Genomic DNA, 19,199 nt, shown 5'->3' with positions numbered 1-19,199 from the left:
CAGTCGCAGCGATTTGGAAGCCAACGTCAATCAAACAGGCAAGCACGGGAAGGAGCGAGCTCGCCGCCCGCCTTAGCTGCCTGAACAGGCACGAAAGCTCATCTCACCAACGGCAACCCCAGCACCTCTGGCATGCGCTTTCTTCAACGGGGAAGTCTGCCTCCGGGGAGTTCAAGCATCCCTGCAAAGAAATAACACCGAGATGCCTTTTATGATAAGTGCGACATATGGTAACCGAATGTGTACATTGGGGGTTTTTATTTGTTCTTCAGCACAAGTTCCCAAACAAGCTGCCCTACTTTCCTCCCTGTCCTACAGCTCCTCACATGGTATTAACCTAACCAAGACAGCATTCTATTTTAGCCACTTTCCTACTAACAGGTAAACAGTTGGCTCAGCGTGCTACAAGCAAAATATGCATATAAATTACCAAATTGCTTCCTTGCTTTTTACCTCCATTCTTCTTTTCCTCACTTCTTTCTGCTCTAAATGAGACCGAGGATAAGCAGCCAATCTTTGTAAAGCAATCAGAAAATGACAGAACAGCAACCTGCAAGTGTTATTGCTGCATGTTATGCTATAAAATACCAGAGGCTGCTCATTTTCTAATATGTGTGCACTTTGCTTCACGCTGCACTGATATTTGCTATTCAAACAGTATGGGTGCAGATCATTTAGTGTTTCAACAGACGCTGAAAATGGCCAGAGGCTGCAGGGCATGGAGGAAGAGTAAATCATGGGTTGCTTTGTTACTTTATTCCTTTTCCTCTCTCCTGGTCAACTTGAGGGCAATAAGGCACACCTTTGAGGGAGCAGAAGTTCTGCTCGTGTCCATGTAGGCAGTTTCTAGCTCACCAGATGGGATTTTTCCACTGTTTCCAAGCCCATCAGGTGACTGTGGGTTTCATCATACTTGGCTTTTTCTCCCAAAGCCACAGCCTTGGCAGTCAAGTCATTAAAAATGAATAAATTCCAGAGTTCATGGCAAACCTGATCTGAAGGTCATCAGGCCCATTCCCTAACCTCAAGGCCTGTATCACCCCTACTGTCTGTCTGTCTGTCTAAGCTGCCCCTTTAAGGATGGCAACCACAGCCTTCCTGGATCATTTATTTCAGTGCTTAGCTAACTGGCAGCAAGCAACTTCTTCCTATTGCCTACCCCAGATGTCCCTGTTCTCAGTCCGTCCTACCCACCACGGGGATGGTCCTTTTGCAGCCATCCTCACAGGGTTTTACGCTTCAGCCTCCACATCAACCAACCCAGCTCCTTCAGGTTCCTCAGAGCTGGGGTCTTCTTAATTTTTGTCAACTCTTCTTTAGAGTGTCTCCACATGGTGCATGTCTTCCTTCAACTGGCATGTCCAAAGTGGAGCACAAGCATTTCAGCTGAACTTTGCTCATTTCACATAATTTCACAGATTTACATTATTTTATGGATGACACATTCCCAAATGTTTGCTTTTTTCATAATGGTGCACAAAATGTTAGAAGAAAGAATAGGCATCTGACCTTAATGCTTACAAAGAAAGACCACAGAACATCGCATAAAAAGGCTCATACAAGGAATGGGCATTGTCATAAAAACTGTAGTTATTTGAAGAAAATTTTTGGAGGGAAGGACACAACATTTCATATTTCTTTGAGGCAAGTATGGCTGTGCTTGTCACACCACAATTATAGCCTTTATCATCTGAGAAGCTACCAATACCACTCTCAATAGTTAAAACAGAAACAGTAATAAAAAGCCCTGATGAATCTCTACTGTTTAAATCTCCATTTCATCCAGCTTGGCACAGCTCTTCCATGCTTGGTTCCAACCATCTACTCTCTCTGGCTCTCAGGCACAATCCTACTTCTCTACAAAGACATTTACAGAAATTTCTGGGACAGACTTTATTTAAAAGAAAGTATCTAGGGACACAGTTTTCACAGTATTTGCTTCTCTAGAACTTTTATTTATTTTTAACAAACCCACGATGTGTGGGCTGAAAGTACTTCAGAAAACATTTTCAGCAAAGACTCATATTTATTCATCAGTAGTCAGTCAGAAAAAGAATAAAGGCTACTTCTTTGTAAATAGCCTTTTTTTCCCTGAGAATGTTTGATCTTGCTTGAATAGTTATATTAGAAGGAAAAGGTTAACAGAAACCAAACAGCCAACTCCTTCTTTTGTTTTAAATAGTTAAAAATCAAACCACTTAATGCACTCGCTGTGGGAAAGTGAGCTGGTCCAAAAGACCGCTCCACCTGGAGGTTTTGCTGGCAGTCTCAGGAGCTGCAAAGCTGTCAATCCAGGCCCACAGGAGTACAGAAGGCTGGGAAATGATCTCCATACGTGCCACGGGGCTGTCCCTGCTGCACCTCGAGCTTTTGCAGCCTCTGATGGGTGCACCATGCCGCTTCGTCTTGGACGCTGCAGAGGCTTGAAACAGGAGAACCCCACCATTAACCACTCAGGTACACAGCCATAAGGGAGAGCGTGTTATTTGTTTACTTGGGTCTCCAAGAACAATAGATTAAGGATAAAAATCAACTGACATGTACAGCATGTTATCAGGCAGGCACACTAACCATCACCCACTCCCCCAGATTGCTTAATCCCAGAGCTCTCGCATCCGCTCCTTAAGCAGTACCACACAGCTTTGATTTGCTGTGTTAGACTGCATATAACCCTCTCCCTCTGAACGCCTTGTTAATAAACACTTCGGAAGACACAGGGATGATGCAGTACAAACACCTAAATTGACAGATCCATAAGAAAGCCAGGAGCCCGTGGGTCTCACACAGACGAGGCCACTTTCTGTGTGTCCTGCCCAGCCCTCGCCTGGCCACCTCCGCAAACAGCAGGGAAGGGAAACACAAAAGCCTTGCAGGTTTGTAAGGCAGCGCTGGGGCAGACTCTACCCTAGACTGGGACCTCTTAAGTGCAAGCACCTTTATTAGCCCACTGATGTAAATTGGTTTTGGACAAACTGTGACAAGCAAAACCAAAGTTGCACTCTCCTTCCCTCCTGCAGCTGGGGGACCCCTCCTAGGTCAGGATTGCTCTCTGGAAACGGGAGCAAAATGGAGAGTCATGAAAGAGCAAATTGTTTGTGTTCAGATTAGCAGTGTCTGCTTAAAGACTGATGCACACCGTGCATAGCAAACTCAGGCAGCTCTCAGGAGCTGCATCACCATGATGCCCCAGTGCAGGGGAACAGCCCTGCTGGGTCACAACAAAGCAGATGGGCAAAATGGATTATCATGGCGACAGGAAAGACTGTAACTCTGAGCAGAGGAGCACACTGGATGTCCAAAGGACTTTCTTCCCTCTAACTGCTTTTCTGGGGAAGAGAACATCACAAAGAGATCGACTTGCACACCCAGCTGTGTTGACAAATGCTGGGTGTGGAGGCAAGCAGAAACATGACCTATCATGTGGCATAACTGGCTGCATCTCTTACTGTGATAGCTTTCGATTTCTTGTGGCTGCCTCCCCAAGAAGAAGCAAATGTTCTAGCGACTGGAGATCCATGATGGTGTTATGCCACTGTGCAGCTTGTCAAACCCAGAGCCCAAGCATGGATGGAGAAGTGAGGGCTGTTCTGTTAAAACAGCATACTGGGACATGCACATCTTATCTCTCAACAGATATTCAGTATCCAGTTTAAAAATACAGGAAAGGCCATACATGGCTAGACTGAAGGTCCATTATCACACTAGCTTATCTTCAAGGAGGACTAACAGCATAGGGCTAGAAAGAGCACAGCGAGCCGCCCCGTGCTCCAGCTTCCTCCAAGGTACAGAGCAGGGACTCCCCGAAAGTGGAGCAACGTCTCAGCATTTCACAGATTTTTCCAATCACTTTGTGAACTTACATTGATTTTAAGCGTCTGCAATATCCTCAAAGCCCCACAGCCTCACTACACTTTAAAGCAAAGGTATTTGCCCTTGTTTTGTTTTGACCTGCCACTTGCTTGCTTCATTTGATATCCCCAAGCATTTTAGTAGAAAACCCTGTAAGAATTTCTCTGCATTCACCTACTCCATGTTGCTCATTTTGCAGACCTGTGTCACAGCCATAGTTTCTCTTCCAGAGGAAGGAAGTTTGTTGTTTGTTCATTCCAGGTGTTACTCAGGGAGCTTTGATCATTCCTCACACCCTTCTCTGCCCCCCATCCAGCTTACTACAGAACTGCTTAGCAGTGTTTGGGTGCAAAAAGGCTTTTCCCAACAGCTGCAACCCCTGGTATCTTCACCTGCAAGACTGGTTTTGCAGTGCCAGGAGAGGTGGTGTAAACCGTGCCCAGCTGCAGCTCTGCAGCCGGGAGGGAGAAAGGCAATGCCAGCCTTCACAGGAGGCACAGCTAATGGCTCTGCCAACCCCTTGGAGAGAGGAGAGCTCTGATCACCTGCAGAAAAGCTAAGAGGGATACTAACAAAAGAGGTAAACCTTCCCTTTGTCAGCTGATTGGACTGTGCACCAGCAAAGAGCAGTGTCACTCTGGGAGAAAGCAGTCCCACATGTTTTGCAGCTGACAGTCAGGGAAAGGCCAGATGCTGAGCGTGGATCCAGGGAGACTCCCATTTACACCAGCTGAGACAGAAATTTGTGATCTGTCCAAAACCACCGCTTTTCCCCTTCAACAAAGCATCAAGTGGCAGAATGACATGCATTCCCCTAGCACCAACCCAATATCCAACCCCTAAAAGTGAAGGGGCAAATAAACACCAACCTTTTGCAGCAGAGCGCAGCATCCTCTTGCAGGGAGCACACCTGCACTGGGGCACACCGAGTGAAAGAGCGTTCGGACAGCCTGCAGCCAGGACAATGCTCATTTCCTCGTTCCTTGGCATCCCCACACATGTGATCAAAATCAACTGAATTACCTATGCCGACGGTCCTGCCTCCTCTCACTCGGAGCCTGCTGGCCCTGCGGTCATGGGCATGCAGCTGCACCCGCAAGGAAAAGCTTCAGAAGGTGTAGTTCTGGAGCGCTTTCCAAAATAAATAGTTTGACTAATCCCATGTAGGGTTTCTGCAGAAGTAAGAGCTATTTGTGAAGGAAGGTATGTTACAGACCTCTGGCCTGAATTAATATACTCTCTCTCTTCAAGTTTTCCCTTTTTAATACAGTGGAGAAGGGTGTTGTTTGGGTTTTTTTAAGTAACTCTTTCAAATAGTTTTATCAGGTGAAAATTAAATGCTTGCTTAGCCTAGCAGGCATGAAACACAGCCCCTTTTGAAAAGGCAGATGCTGAAGGGACTGCTGCCTTCTTTGTGCTGCATTTTCATTTTATATCTGGGAGGTTTAACTCAGCTCCAGCTCAAAACAGAACTATGTTAATGCTCTTCATAGCTAACCTGAGCACAAACTGCTCAGATGCACAGTACCAGCTCAATGCTCTTGCTGTCATCTGCCTACAGACACAAATTATCTACAGACCATCTGCAGGGCACTCCAGTCTCAGTTCTGATTTCTCAGCGTGCACCTTTCTTCCCCAGTGCTGCACATCTTCCTCAGTGCTGGGATGTGCACAGATTAATAATATACACCACGGGCCACGCAGATTTATTTGACCAGACGCTGCGTTGCATGTAAAGGAAGACGATGAATTTAGGAACTTTAACCTGTCAATTTGGTAGTCAGAACCCACAAATGATGGCAGTATTTAACACCCCAATTTCGTCCAATTTCGTCACCTCAGTCAGCGTAGGACCATCCAGACCCACCTCACCTTTTGAGACCTGGAGCCGGACATAGGTCCATGTAATAAAGATATGAAAACATCCCTACTCAAAACATAACAAAACCCGGAACAGATAATACTGATCTCACAAAGCTATTCATAGCCAGATGAAAATAGCAGCAAGCTGGAAAGGCTGCTTGCCTCTGTCCATGCCTCTTTATCACATATCCTGTCACAGTGTAAGGAAATAACCTCCTTTTGCTTTACAATGTGTGGACACTTCCCAACACCCTTATTAGTCAAGACAGCTCTTGTAGGGCAGGTCCAAACCAAGAGTAGCATTGTATTAAGAATGATGGATGTGGTCCTGGCACCCACAGCCATACTGCAGTTCCGAATACTTGCTGTAGTTAACAGTACCAGAAAGACTTAGTGCCAAAATGGCCATACCTGTACAGAATCCGTGATCAGCCTTGTGCCTCTCCCTGTCTCATGCTGGAAGATCTAGCCTCACTCTTCCTCCCATCTGATTTCTTCTGCTGTCAGTACCATGAAATATGCAGAGGTATTGCCATCGCTATTTTACAGGCAAAACACTGACAGCCATTATAATGCTCATAGGCATAATACTATGACATTTGATTGAGGTCCTTCACCAGCAGAGAAATAAAAAGCAAACTATAGGATGGTCTTTCTCTTTGGGAGGGATGGGCTGAAAACCAGCACAAAACTCCCTGTTCATGAGAGCTGGACTGTGTCTCCCTGCCCTGAGTCGGGTGCTGCGGCTGTAATCAGAAAGGGAACGGTGCAATCCCCGTTTCTGCCCAGCGCAGGAGCTTGCTGTTGGTTGTAGCCTGCACCAGCCGCAGTCACCAAGAGAAATGGCAGTCCTGGGCTAGGAAGCTGTGAGCCGATGGGGCTGCCGCAGCCGAAGGGAGCCAGATGTGTGAGTCTTACTTAGACCTGTGGCAGCTCGACTGATGTAAGTGCTCCCTTTTACACATGGACAAGCCCTCAAGGTGCAATAATACAGACAGGAACAGTATTGCACAAGCCTATAAACATTGCTCTTAAAGTATCAAATTGGATAACACCGAGTGCAGTCAGTGTGTAACCTTCACACTGAAATTCAGGGACTCCTAAGGCAGCCGAGGGCTGTCCTGCTGAAAAGGCACACGGTTGAACAGCAGACCCCTCTATCCAGGTATATTCTGCCTGTGAACACAATCACACCACTAACCCTTTTTCTCCCTCTCACATCTCCCCTCTCACTGTCATGAAACAAATGATATAAAATACCTGCCTTTTGGTTAGCCATTGCAAAGCAAAGCTCCACAGCATCATAAGAGCTCTTCCAAGGTGCATACTCTTCTCTTAACTTGCAATATGCCACTTGTAGCTATGAACTGTCTAGTCCTTTGCAGATCGAGAGCAGCTGTGAGCTATGAGAACAGAGAATATAGATAACTGTTTTCTGAAAAGCTATTCCACTAAAAATGCTGTGACTGCACTGTCTGCAATGCTATTTTGTCTGACTTGTCCCACTGAAAGGAAAAAGGTCTACTATTCCTGCCCAAAAAACTCTTAAGCAACTAAGTCATATAGAAATGGCCTTCAGATGAGAGACAGTTGATAAGATAAAGAATAACTTCAAACAAAGCAGGCAATTGTGGTCTCCCAGAGAAGTCCATGTATAAATGCATCTGTTACCATCATACAGGGAATGTCAAGGCCAAATTCTGGCAATGCCAGGCTGGTTTGGTCTCACATATCTCCAAACGCCAAAATTACTCAAGCTCAACTAATCACAGATTTTATACAGGTTTTTCTCTATTCAGCGAGGGCTCTACATGACACGATGTGCCATTCCCACCTCAGACACAACGGTGCACAGCTGGTGCCTACCAATAACCACCACCGAGGGCAGCTTTGGCAGGCCCTGAGGGGCAGGCTGGAGGACAGCAGCTCTGACCCTAGCAATGGCTATTCGCACAAAAACCACTGCTCTGCTCATTGTGAGCACAGCGTTGGATGGTTTCGCTCAGTTTCAGTCATTGTCTCACATTACACTTTCCAATAATGTCCAGCATGATGGAGAATCTCAGCTGTTTTATTAACATCTTTTTTCCTCCTCCTCCCCCTGAGCATCTTTAGTGAAGGACGTCCATTGATCAAGAATGGCCCTGAGATGCTTTTAGGCGCACAGGAATTACAGGAATTTATCAAAGCAATAAGGTCTCTAGCCCAGCCCCTTGAGATCATCCAGTAGAAGATATTTTAGAACAACAATACTGTTGTTCTAAATACTAAGTCAAAAAAACTAATAAACTCCCCTATTCAGTGCATGTGGGGAATGCATAATTGAGGAAATGCTCCACTGACCACATTAGAAGTGGGTGAATTCTGCTTATTTGCACTCAGCCTCAGAAATACCACTGCTTCCGAAGAAGGTATGAGACCTACAATATTACAGGTTTTGTTAAGGCTTCAGTTTCCTTTTGTAAAAAATGATGCATTAAGGATTTTTCTCCCTTACGCATTTCTACCCAATACAATGTAACTAGCGCATGAGTAATTACACTGAACTCTACCCATCTCCTTCTAGCAAGGAACTGCATGGGTGGAATTTGCATTACATAGAATTTACTTCCTTTTATCCATTTTTAATTAAATGAACCATCCTATGGTTACCACCTAGGGTAATCAAAAGACTAAGCTTTTCAGTCCTAACCATTATTTCCTAGAGCCAGCAGCATCAAAAAAACCCCATCAGAGGAGAAGCATGACTCAGACTCCTTAAGGTTGAGAAGGCCTTTTACCAGTAATAAACTGATAATCCAATGCTTTAGTTTAAATATTTGAGACTTCTGTTTATTTCATAGGTGGGGACTATTTGGAGATCTTGCAGGATGTAGTTCATTGTAATTCTGCAGATTGCCAGAACACAAATAAACAAGCACAGCCGCCTGGGACACCGAGAAATCCTCTAATATCCCACTGAACAAGGACAGCCGTGTCCCAGCTGCAAGAGAGGATGCCAGTATTTCAGAAACCTTGCGATGTCTGTCACCCAGCCAGACCCGCTCTGCCTCCAGCCAGCGCCAGCACGGGCAGGCTGGCAGTTTTGCTGGAGGCGAGAGGGAAGCGCTCCCACACCACCACTAACAGCACTTGGCTTTGGGGTGGGGGGCAGAGGCCTGTGCTGAGGTTTGCACTAAATCTGCATTTACAACCTTCAGAAAACAGAGTTTTAAAAGAATTTGCAATTCCCTGTTTATTAGTTTGTAACAAGCCTTCATCCCCGTGGCTTAGCTGTGAGCCAGTTTAGAGCTCCTCATGCAAGTCGTGCTGCGTTTCTGCTGCGCTGACATTTCCACCAGAGAAATATCCTGGTGTCCAGGCTTCCCTCTGAGCTGAGGGAGAGAGGTCAGGTTATATCAGCTTCAAAGAACCTAGCTGCCCTGCTAGTAGTGTTTTTAGATGCCATGTGGTACGAAGGTTACTCCATAAAGCATCTTCCCAGCCGTTATACTTGAAAAGAAAACAACAACTAAATATAGCTAAAAGTGAGAAATTAGCAGCCTAAAGCTAGACTACTGCAGGTGAAGGTTATTTAGACTAATCACCTCCCTGTCCCCATTTATCACTTACTCATCCTCAAAACCTGGATATTTTCAATATGAAAAAGGGAGATGGAAGATGAGTTTTGGCTGAGTTCAAAGAAAGAAACTGCAGGGCTGGAAGATGAAGAAAAAAGCAACCACCCATGAGAACTTCTGGCTTTTATTTTTGACCCTGAAAAATATTTGCTGACCTCAACTTTGCTTCCTTCCAAATGTAATTTCTCCTTGTTTGCCTCCAGTGGTGACATGTCATAAATTGCTTTCCTGACCCTGCTTGTTATGCCCCAGTAATACTGAGCTTGCAACACCTGTCCAGCCGTCTGGAGCTGGTTAGGAGTCCTCAGAATCAGAGTAATTTTGTTGAAAAAAAAACCAAAAAACCCCTTGTTTTGTAACATGGTGGGAGCTCAGAAGTCAAAAATACGTGGGGCTCAGCTCCTTTGTACTCCTCTACCTGCTGAGCTCAATGGCATGAGGCAGAGCATGGTGCTAAAACCCACGGGAAAACAGTTCTGTTTGTTTAGGAAACTTTGCGTACTGAGGGATCCTTCCTTCTGGTCAGTGATTATTTTTGAGCCTCAGCGACACCTGGATGATTCTGAAATAACTCAAAAATGGAATGAAGGTAACTGGAAAACAGTGGGGTACATCTCATCATTGCTTAAAAGGAGGTATATTTGGAAGGTGTAATTCCCTCTAGTATCTGGGAAAAGGAAAGTTTTGGAAAGAACATACTAAGAAGTAATCTCCTGATCCACAATTTCTAGTTTGTGATGCCAAAATACAGAGGGGCTATGTCCATAGTCTAGGGTCAGCCCCCACGTTATGAAAGGGGAGGAAAAATAAAGCTCAAGTCCATGCCTGATTTGGGATCCACACCTTCTTCTCTTCTAATTTCCAGGCATGTGCTGAGGCCTGGATTGGTCTGTGCTGCGCCTGGTTGGTGTACAGAAATGCACTATGCTACATTTTTAAATAAAGCCATTTTACTTTGTCACTTTGAGATGAAAAGGAAACTCCAGGGAGAGTAACCCCATTACTGAAGATGCCACTTCACTTTTGTCACAGATCTTCAATTAGAAAACAAATTCATACATGGGAATATTTTTTAATAAACTGGCCACTTTCCCTCCAGGAATAATGCAACTTTCCAACGCAATCACAGGCTCAGTCATGAATTCACTTATTGGAGCCATGTATGTGCTCTAGGAGCTGGATGACTTGAATGGGACAGGAGGTCTCTCTGGCTGCACTTGTTACCTACGAGAAGAAAAAAAAAAAAAAAGCACCTGCTTCCACTCGTCCCCTGAAGTGCTCAGTTAGGTGAAAGATCTTGTATTTAAGTCTTCCCAGTGAAGGGTGATGTACAAGACCCACATATGTGAGGAGGCTAATACTACCAGAGTTGGGCAGTCTGAATTCACAAGGAAATCAATTACTTAATTAAATCAGATGCCACACTGATTTCATCAGAAAGGCACAGTTCTCATATTAGGTTTTCTCTATAGGAGAAAGTTACAGTAGGTTAATTAACTACAGGCATGGCTATAAACGGATGTGCTTAAACTAGCACAAATCTGCACATGGACAGTCATTTAGTTTAGCTCAAGATAAAGTTTAGGTAAACTCAAGTGAGAAATCCAGACACAGATTGCACCAATTTAATTAAATCACTAAAAATAAAATCAGTTTCAGATGATCATCTGGTATCATTTTCTCGCGCAGACAAGGTGTTTCTTCCATCTGTGCAGCGCCATGAATACTTAGCAAATCTTGCAGGGAGGTAGGGAAGACAGACCTTATGGACAAGAACAACAAGATCACCTGTACCATTGAACAATGTAGTTTTATTTGTAGGTGTGGTGGTTTGACCTTGGCTAAATGCCAGGTACCCACCAAGTCACTCTATCACTTCCCCCCCTCTCCCCTTTTTTTCTCAATAGGGCAAAGAAGGGAAAGAAAATAAGATAGGAAAACAAAACAACCCTTGTGGGGTTGTGCTCAAGCTGAATAAGATTTGGAGCTTTTATCTGAGCAGTGACAACTATAAATCTGCCCAGACAGTATGGTGATACTGTCATGTAAAATGCACGTTATACTGCAGAGGGTTAAGGTGTCTGCCCAGTGACACTCTACGCTACTGACTGCTCTGCTTTGCTCAACCTGGTGAGCTGCACGTCTGCGAGGAGGCAACAGCTTGGGCTGAACCTGCTGAAGTCGGGCAAGCGCATTCAAGCGGACAGCCAGAGCAGCTGCCAGCAGCTACAGCATCCTCTGTGGGTGAGCTTCACTGACCTGCTATCCCAATCCCGCCTGTCTTCTCCCCTCCAACACAAACTGTACCATTAAGTTTAACTTGCAAAAAAGTAACTTGATTTTGATTCAAGAGTCACTAATAGGCACTTATTCCTCGATGCAGCTTTGCCGCCTGTTGACCCCCTCAGGACAGCTATGTACTCCTTTCAAGGTTGTTGCAAACATTTATTACTGTTCTTTCTCCACCCCTACACCTCTGAAGCGTAGATAACAATATTGATTTAAATGCAATCAAAGCGAGCTTGCTGTACAATGAACACTTTGTCCATGTTGTGCCATACCGTGGCAAGGGCTGCCTCTTTCCCAGCGATGGAGGCCCATTAAAGGGACATGATTTATGAGTTCAGGAGGAAAAAACAAGTTTGCACTTCAATTACAGAATCGTGCAGGACAGCAGAAACTTGGGTCCTCACGTGGAGCTTCTCAGATATTCTGCCAAAAGTGGAAGAGAGAGAGGAGGGGAGGATAAAGAAGATGGGTTCGGCCCCCATAACCAACTGATCCTTGCCTGCTGACACCCTCACAGAAGTTTCACAGTGGTAGAACAGTAGATCTCCATCCTGACCATACCCTGTGGTCTGCCTGGGGGGCAGAGATGCAGGGAGCACGGAATGGTCTATAACGTCACTGGGGAAGATAAGCTTCATTGCAAGCTATTTTATTTAAAAGTTATTCCCACCAAAGAAATCCAAGACAGAAATCATAAACAAAATAGCAGTGGCCACAGGTTACCACTGCTTATACAACAGCATTGATCACACCAGAGAGCTGGCTGCAAGTGAATGAGAAATTAAAAAATGCTGCTTTTGTTGCCATGACACCTATTTACAAGAATTACACATGAATAAGGAAGTAAATAAAACCGGGGCGGGGGGGGGGGCTATGGAAATTTAGACAAAACAGCAGGAGAAATCACAGGAAAGTGACACAATGTTCCAGGTTTTCACAAGTAACTTACAACATGAAGTGGGGAAGCAGTAACAAACAGTGTGCTATAAAGCATCAGAAGTACCCCTTATTTTGTAGGTTTTTCCTTTTTTTCTTTTTCAAGTTTTTCATGTCAGATTTTCTCTCTAACACAGCTGCACCTTTGGTCTGGTATCCCTCCTCTGAAAATCTGCAGCTGCCTCACAAACTTATTTTTAACAGAGGCCACAAAACCACTCTACGACTAATTGCAAAAGGCCTTGATAACACAATTCACTAAGGCAAGATGAAATATGCTTATTTAGGCCATGGCCCGAAGCCCTGACCAGGCTCAGGAGTGTGGTGCCCTAAGTCAAGGCAGGGCACCGCCAGCTTGCCACGGCCCCGAGCCCCAACCTGAAGGGCAGCAGAAGGCGCAGTCACAGAATTGCAGAATCATCTTGGTTGGAAAGGACCTTGAAGATCATTAGTCCAGCTGTTAACCTAACACTGACAGTTCCCAACTACACCAGATCTCTCAGCGCTATGTCGACCCTACTCTTAAACACCTCCAGGGATGGGGACTCCACCACCTCCCTGGGCAGCCCATTCTAACGCCCAACAACCCGTTCTGTAAAGAAATGCTTCCTAATATCCAGTCTGAACCTTCCCTGGCGCAACTTGAGGCCATTCCCTCTTGTCCTGTCACTTGTTACTTGGTTAAAGAGACTCATCCCCAGCTCTCTGCAGGCTCCTTTCAGGTAGTTGTAGAGGGCGATGAGGTCTCCCCTCAGCCTCCTCTTCTCCAGACTAAACCCCCCCAGTTCCCTCAGCCGCTCCTCGTACAACATGTGCTCCAGACCCTGCACCAGCTTTGTTGCCCTTCTCTGGATGCGCTCAAGTAATTCAATGTCCTTTTTGGAGTGAGGGGCCCAAAACTGAACTGAACGCTCGCCGCTGTGCCGGAGCCCACCCAGGCCAACGCCGCGCAAGGTGCTTTCCTCACTCAGAGAGCCGCCGGCAGAGCACGCCTGCACCCGCCGCACCGCGCCAGGCCCGCGCCTGCCTTCCCCCCCACAACTCGCGTCAAGGCGTCGAGGCCGCCCCACGTGCGGTACCCGGTGCCTACACGCGGCACCGGCTGTTAAACCTCACGCTCCCGCCCGCTTCAGCGGCCCCGCTGCTGCGGGGCCAGGGGTGCCGGGCGCCGGGCCGTGCAGGTGCCACGGGCCGTGCAGGTCCCATGGGCCGTGCAGGTCCCAGCCCCGCACCCGGAGGGAAGGCCCCGGGCCGGGGAACTGCAGGCAACCGCGGGCCCCCAGGACACGGCTGGCTCCGGCGGGTCCCCACGCCGCGGGAGCGCGGGGAGCGGGACCCCAGCCGGGACCTAACGGCCTGCCGCCGCTCTCCCCACACGGGCAGCGGGAGAGGTCTGGCCGGCGCCGGCGGCCCGCTCCGGTCCCCATGGCCGCCCCGCCGGGAGGTGACAGGACGCCCTGTCCCGCACGGGGACCCGGGGCGCTCGCTCGCACCCACCGCCTCTGCCGGGCCGGGGGCTGCGCTCCCTCCCCCCGCGCCTCGCAGACACCGGAGCGGGGCCCGGGACAGCCGGAGCCCCCGGCAGCCCTTACCTGCCCTCGGCGGCTTGGGGCGGCCGGCCGGGGCGGGGCTATGACCGGGGGCGGGGCCGTGCCCGCGGGGGCGGGGCCGGGGCGGGGCCGTGCCCGGCCCGGGCGGCAGCACCGCGGAAAACCCGGCCCGGAGCGGGGAGAGCGGGAGCCGGGGCGGGTGGGGCCCGGGGGGGTTCAGGCAGGTTAGCGGGGGGCTGGAGACAGTTTGGGTTTGGGAGCAGGTTGGGGATCCTTTCAATTTTCCCAGTTATAGCTTTTACTTATTTTATATTTTGGCTTGTAAAGACAAGGTAACTAGCCCCACCCTTGGCACAGCCAGGACAGGACCCGCCTCAGGAAGGCAAGGTGTTAGGAGAGCAGGTGAAGGTGTTAGGAGAGCAGGTATAAGGTGTTAGGAGAGCAGGTGAAGGTGTTAGGAGAGCAGGTGTAAGGTGTTAGGAGAGCAGGTGTAAGGTGTTAGGAGAGCAGGTGTAAGGTGTTAGGAGAGCAGGTGTAGGCAGCAACGCTGCCCGCCTTTAGCCCCAGTGCTCTGTGGGAGGCAGCCCGCTGGCACGGAGCAGCTCCGCAGCCGGAGCACACAGAGCAGCACCTTGGGAGCCATCGGCCTCCTCATGGCTCCAGACGTCTCCTCTCAGATGGCATTGCTACCTGCTCCTGAAACAAAACTTGTCCTTCTCCCCTCGGTCTGTGCCTGAGGGAGAATGGAGAGGGAAGCTGGGGGCTGAGGGGTGTTCCAGTCTTCAATTCAGGCAGATAATGAAGAGCAAGCCCCCCCAAGCCCCTGTTCAAACCTGAGCCAGCAAAAATTAAGCTCCAAGTTAGGATTTGAAGGTACATTCCCAGCAATTCCAGTTTATTGGGATTTGTTTTACCTTGTCAACATAATCTAGGCCCATGACACTGCCTTCCAACCCCCTTGGTGCCCCACCGGTCTCCATCCCCTCACACCACAGCACAGCTACCAAGAAGAGAGACACAAGTTACAGTAACAGATCTTAGGCACAGAGGAGAAATCAAAAGGCTGCAGGAGACCTGGGGAATGCCCCTACCTTGCTAATTTGGGCCATGGTAGTCTACAATGCATCAGTGCCATGTTAGGAAAAAAACCAGTGCAGCCCTGAAAGGATTTAGCACCCAGGCGAGAAAAGGGCGTTGAGAGCAAGAGGCAGCTCTTTGCAGCACCAGCTGCAGGTACGGCAACTCCCGCAGTTTTCACCTTCTACAACAGATAAGCCACGCTTTCCACAACAGACTACTCACACTTTCACACGTGCACTCAGTTTCTGCTAAGTGTTTGCTTGCTACATACTTTTCCATTACTGTCCCTATTTTAAAAATGGGGATATGAAGGACGCAAAGTGAAACACCATGCCTCAAAGTCCAGTTTGTCCCCAGCGGCACCACTGACCCGTTCACAAGTTCCAGCCCTGAGACAAAACCCTTTGATCTGCCCAACGATGTGTGCTGCTCCTGGGCGATCCTCAAGTGCCTCTGCAAGCCTGAGCCTCTACACAATGGGATTTAAGTATTTTTTTGAAACCAGGGACATTAAGAGTTCAGGACATGGGAACTGGAGTATTTGCTTTCCCACTGTAAATGCTGATTTCCAGCTGCAGTAAACCAGAATAATTTTAATGATCTCAGTTAGCTGAGATAAGTTTAGTGGCAGCTGTGCATTTCCTCCAGCTCAGATAAACCAAGAACTGAGGAGACAGAGACAGCTCTGCTGATGGCCTTCAGCTCCTTGGCTTACTCAGCTCAGTGGTGCCTTTAGGCTATAAAATGGAGCAATGGCTTTAAGGCAAATAGCCAGAGTCTTACTCCTGACCCTACAATTAACTTCGTGTAGTACCACAGAAATTACTTAACTTTTCTACATCTCAGCTCTAGTCAATGGCAATAACACTAAAGCCCGTTGAGATCAGTAAGAGCACTGTGTTATTACTGTAACTTGGCTTGGATGTTCAGAATCCATTTTGGGGTTTCAGCATCAAATTAATCAGTGCAAACTGGATTCCGCAACTGCAGGAAGAATTTTGATATGAGGATTCAATAGAGTACAATACTGCTTGGATTTACAGCCTCTGCTTTCACATTTTTATCCAGGTACCTTAAACCCAGGCCATTGGAGTCTATGACTAATAACGGTTGTAATATAACAACCCTACAGCATGCAGTAGACTTCAGAAGTGATAGACATACAAAGTGTCCAAACATCATTATCAGTTTGAATTTCTGGGTGCTGGAGAGTCAGTGCTTCTGCATTAAGTGGAGGAAGGAACAACAGCTTAGCAAAGGTTTTCTTTTTGGCCAGTCCTCTTTAGTGATAGAGAAAAATGTGACTTGGAAGTGAGTAAATACAGTCACATGGGGACAACTTTACAACAGCCTGTAAAATCAGTGAAGAAATATATTTTATTACTGCAGCCAGCTACTCCTATGCTTTTCTCAACTTTCAGTCTTTTAATGTCTTCATGAGAACAACTGGCAGAAGCCACGTAAAACACTAAAATAGTAAGCAGAGGTGGGAAAAAATCTGATTTACTTGCTGATCTCTATTTAAACTTTTATGGTCTGTATCCTAAAATGAACTGCTGATTCAAGTCTAAGGTTTGGGCTATTAAGCTGAAAATACTGGGAGGTGTTCTGAGTCTGGGAGATGCTGATTGCTGCCTGCCCTTACAAGTCACTGAGCATCTCTTGCAATCAGCTGACACTTTGCTTATGGTCCATGTGCAGTCCTGATGATTTCCATAAAGGATCATATTAGCCAAGCGCACAAACCTCCATGCCTGGGAAAGGAGACTGGACATCCTTAAACTGGACCAGTGTCTCTGACTCTGTGGGTCTGGTCGAGGATTCCCCACTGCCCTGGAGCACCCAGTCCAGATGGGAAAGCAGGGAGAAGAGGGGAGTTGGGGCTGTTTAAGCCCTCAGTATGTTTTAAAACAACCTTGGGCTTGCCCTAAGACACAAGTACTTCTGCAATAACCCTTAGGTGCTTCTGCTCTGCCAAGGATCTGTGATGGGAGCACTTCCTCCCCTTGTGCCATGGTTGAAGTGACAAAGTGTATCAGGTCTGGCTGGGATGGAGTTAATTTCCCCCACAGCAGCCCTCATAGAGCTGTGCTGTGTATTGGTAGCTGGAAAGGTGTTGATAACCACCAGGTGTTTTGGCTGCTGCTGAGCAGTGCTCCACAGCATCAAGGCTGTCTGTCCAACATCCCCCCTCACCAGTGGGCTGGGAGTGGGCAAGACATTGGGAGGAGACAGAGCCAGGACAGTTGACCCCAACTGACCAAAGGGAGATTCCATACCATATGACATCTGCTCAGCAATAAAATCTAAGAGAAAGGAGGGGGGGGGGGGCATTCGTTATTATGACCTTTGTCTTCCAGAGAAAACACTGCACATACTGAAGCCCTACTTCCTGGGAAGTGGCTGGACATTGCCTGCTGATGGGAAGTAGAGAATAAAATCTCTTGTTTTCCTTTGCTTCCATGCACAGACTTTGCTTTTGCTTTATTAAACTGCCTTTATCTTAACCCATGAGTTCTTTTTCCATCTTATTTTTTCTCCCCCCTGTCCTGTTGAGGACGGGACTGATAGAGCAGCTTGATGGGCACCTGGCATCCAGCCAAGGGCAACCCACCACACACAGGTTTGTTCATTCGTATTCCAGTACGGGGGGGAAAGTCCCTCAAAACCTGCACAACTTTTCAGAGGACAAGGGATGACTCCTCTTCAGATCAGGTGCACCTTTAACTCAGATGAACAGTCCTTTTGTTATCTCACCTACATTCGGATTTCAGTAAGTACAGCCATAACACAACTCGTTGTTCTCAGTCTTTTTCTTTCTATGCTATACTTTTCTTAACTCAAATCCCATTAAGCCTAGAGTGTTTTCAGTATTTTTAGCTGTGACTTTTAAAAGGCTGCCAAAACATAGCTGAAAAGTATATAGCAGTGTGATTAATGCTCTCGGCGTTTCTTCATGATTCGGCTCAGCGTTAGAGGAACCTAAATGTGGAAGCATGATAAAATCACCAGCAACTATTTTGCTGAGGGTTTTCATTCAAATTTTTGCTACCCCAGTGGGTCTCTGCAACTTTCCTCCTCAGCTACATAACTGCAGTGCTAAAATTACCAGGAACACCAAGGGAAGAACATGGTGCTTGTAGATACCATTTACTTCCCACTGTCTTGTCACAAAAACATTACACTGAGAACAAACTGCCTCTCAGTTTTGTTTATTGGGTGTTAAAATTTTATTTTACAGCATGCTAGAATAAAGAAACAGATAAAAATCCCCTGTCCGTTAGTGCAAATGCTCCAGCAGCAAGGCATAAACATAAATGTAGACTCCAAAGGAGGAAAAAACCCACTAAATCTGTGTATGAGCAGGATCCTACTTGCACCTGCAGGAGCTGTGGATCTAGGACTGAACAGGTACAGAATAGCAATGTGTCTCTTCAGACACATCCCTTGCAAGTCTGCTTGTATGTCTGTCTTAGAGAAGGTAAGACATGTAACAGCCAAAATCCAGCAAGTAAAATTCAGTGCAGGTCAACTGAAGCTACATGGAGCTCATCCAGTTTAAACCAGCTAAGAACCTGGCCTTATTTTATTTGGCAGTATGGACCTCAGTTTTTACTGATGAAAAGCTGAACTGTTTTAATTGAAAACTGAGGCTCTGTGTCCTTTCCACTGTAAGGTATAAATCTGTATTGGTTGGCAGTGAGAACTATGAAAGATTTTTGATACTATCTTGCTCAGCACTGCTAGCTTTGTAAAATTTTTTTATTATTATTATTTAATAACAGTTTTAAAAGAGAAATTGGCTCACGTTTCGGAGAACTTTCTGAGAGGCTTACAAATCATGTGGCTCAAGTCATGAGAAAGATGTTACTAACTGCTTGCAGCAAAGCCAATGATTTTCATAGGGCCACATTCATCCCAGCTACCAGTGACAGAGTGGGATGGCAAAGTGCATGCAGCCACACTTGAGCTACAGGAGGGGCTTGAGTCTGTGCCCAGTTACTGGGGCAAG

The 19,199-nt window shown here is 46.9% G+C and overlaps 1 protein-coding gene and 1 long non-coding RNA gene across 2 annotated transcripts in view; both read right to left on the bottom strand.

The window, feature by feature from the left end:
- Positions 1-56: 56 nt before the first annotated feature.
- The window catches only part of PSMD10 (proteasome 26S subunit, non-ATPase 10), a 62,606-nt gene continuing 43,463 nt past the window's right edge, over positions 57-19,199 (bottom strand). Inside the window, exon 5 of the mRNA XM_074882364.1 lies at positions 57-181. Coding sequence (XP_074738465.1) covers positions 172-181 — 10 coding nt within the window. The 3' untranslated portion in view covers positions 57-171. The remainder of the gene's footprint in view (positions 182-19,199) is intronic.
- On the bottom strand, positions 10,944-12,089 carry LOC141949409 (uncharacterized). Its single transcript, XR_012630757.1, has 2 exons — positions 11,894-12,089; positions 10,944-11,094 (listed from the first exon to the last, which is right to left on the bottom strand). It is a non-coding gene; the product is annotated as an uncharacterized LOC141949409 (long non-coding RNA).

The sequence above is a fragment of the Strix uralensis genome, chromosome 13, assembly GCF_047716275.1.
Source record: "Strix uralensis isolate ZFMK-TIS-50842 chromosome 13, bStrUra1, whole genome shotgun sequence".
Lineage (NCBI taxonomy): Eukaryota > Metazoa > Chordata > Aves > Strigiformes > Strigidae > Strix > Strix uralensis.
This window is presented reverse-complemented; position numbering and strand designations above follow the sequence as displayed.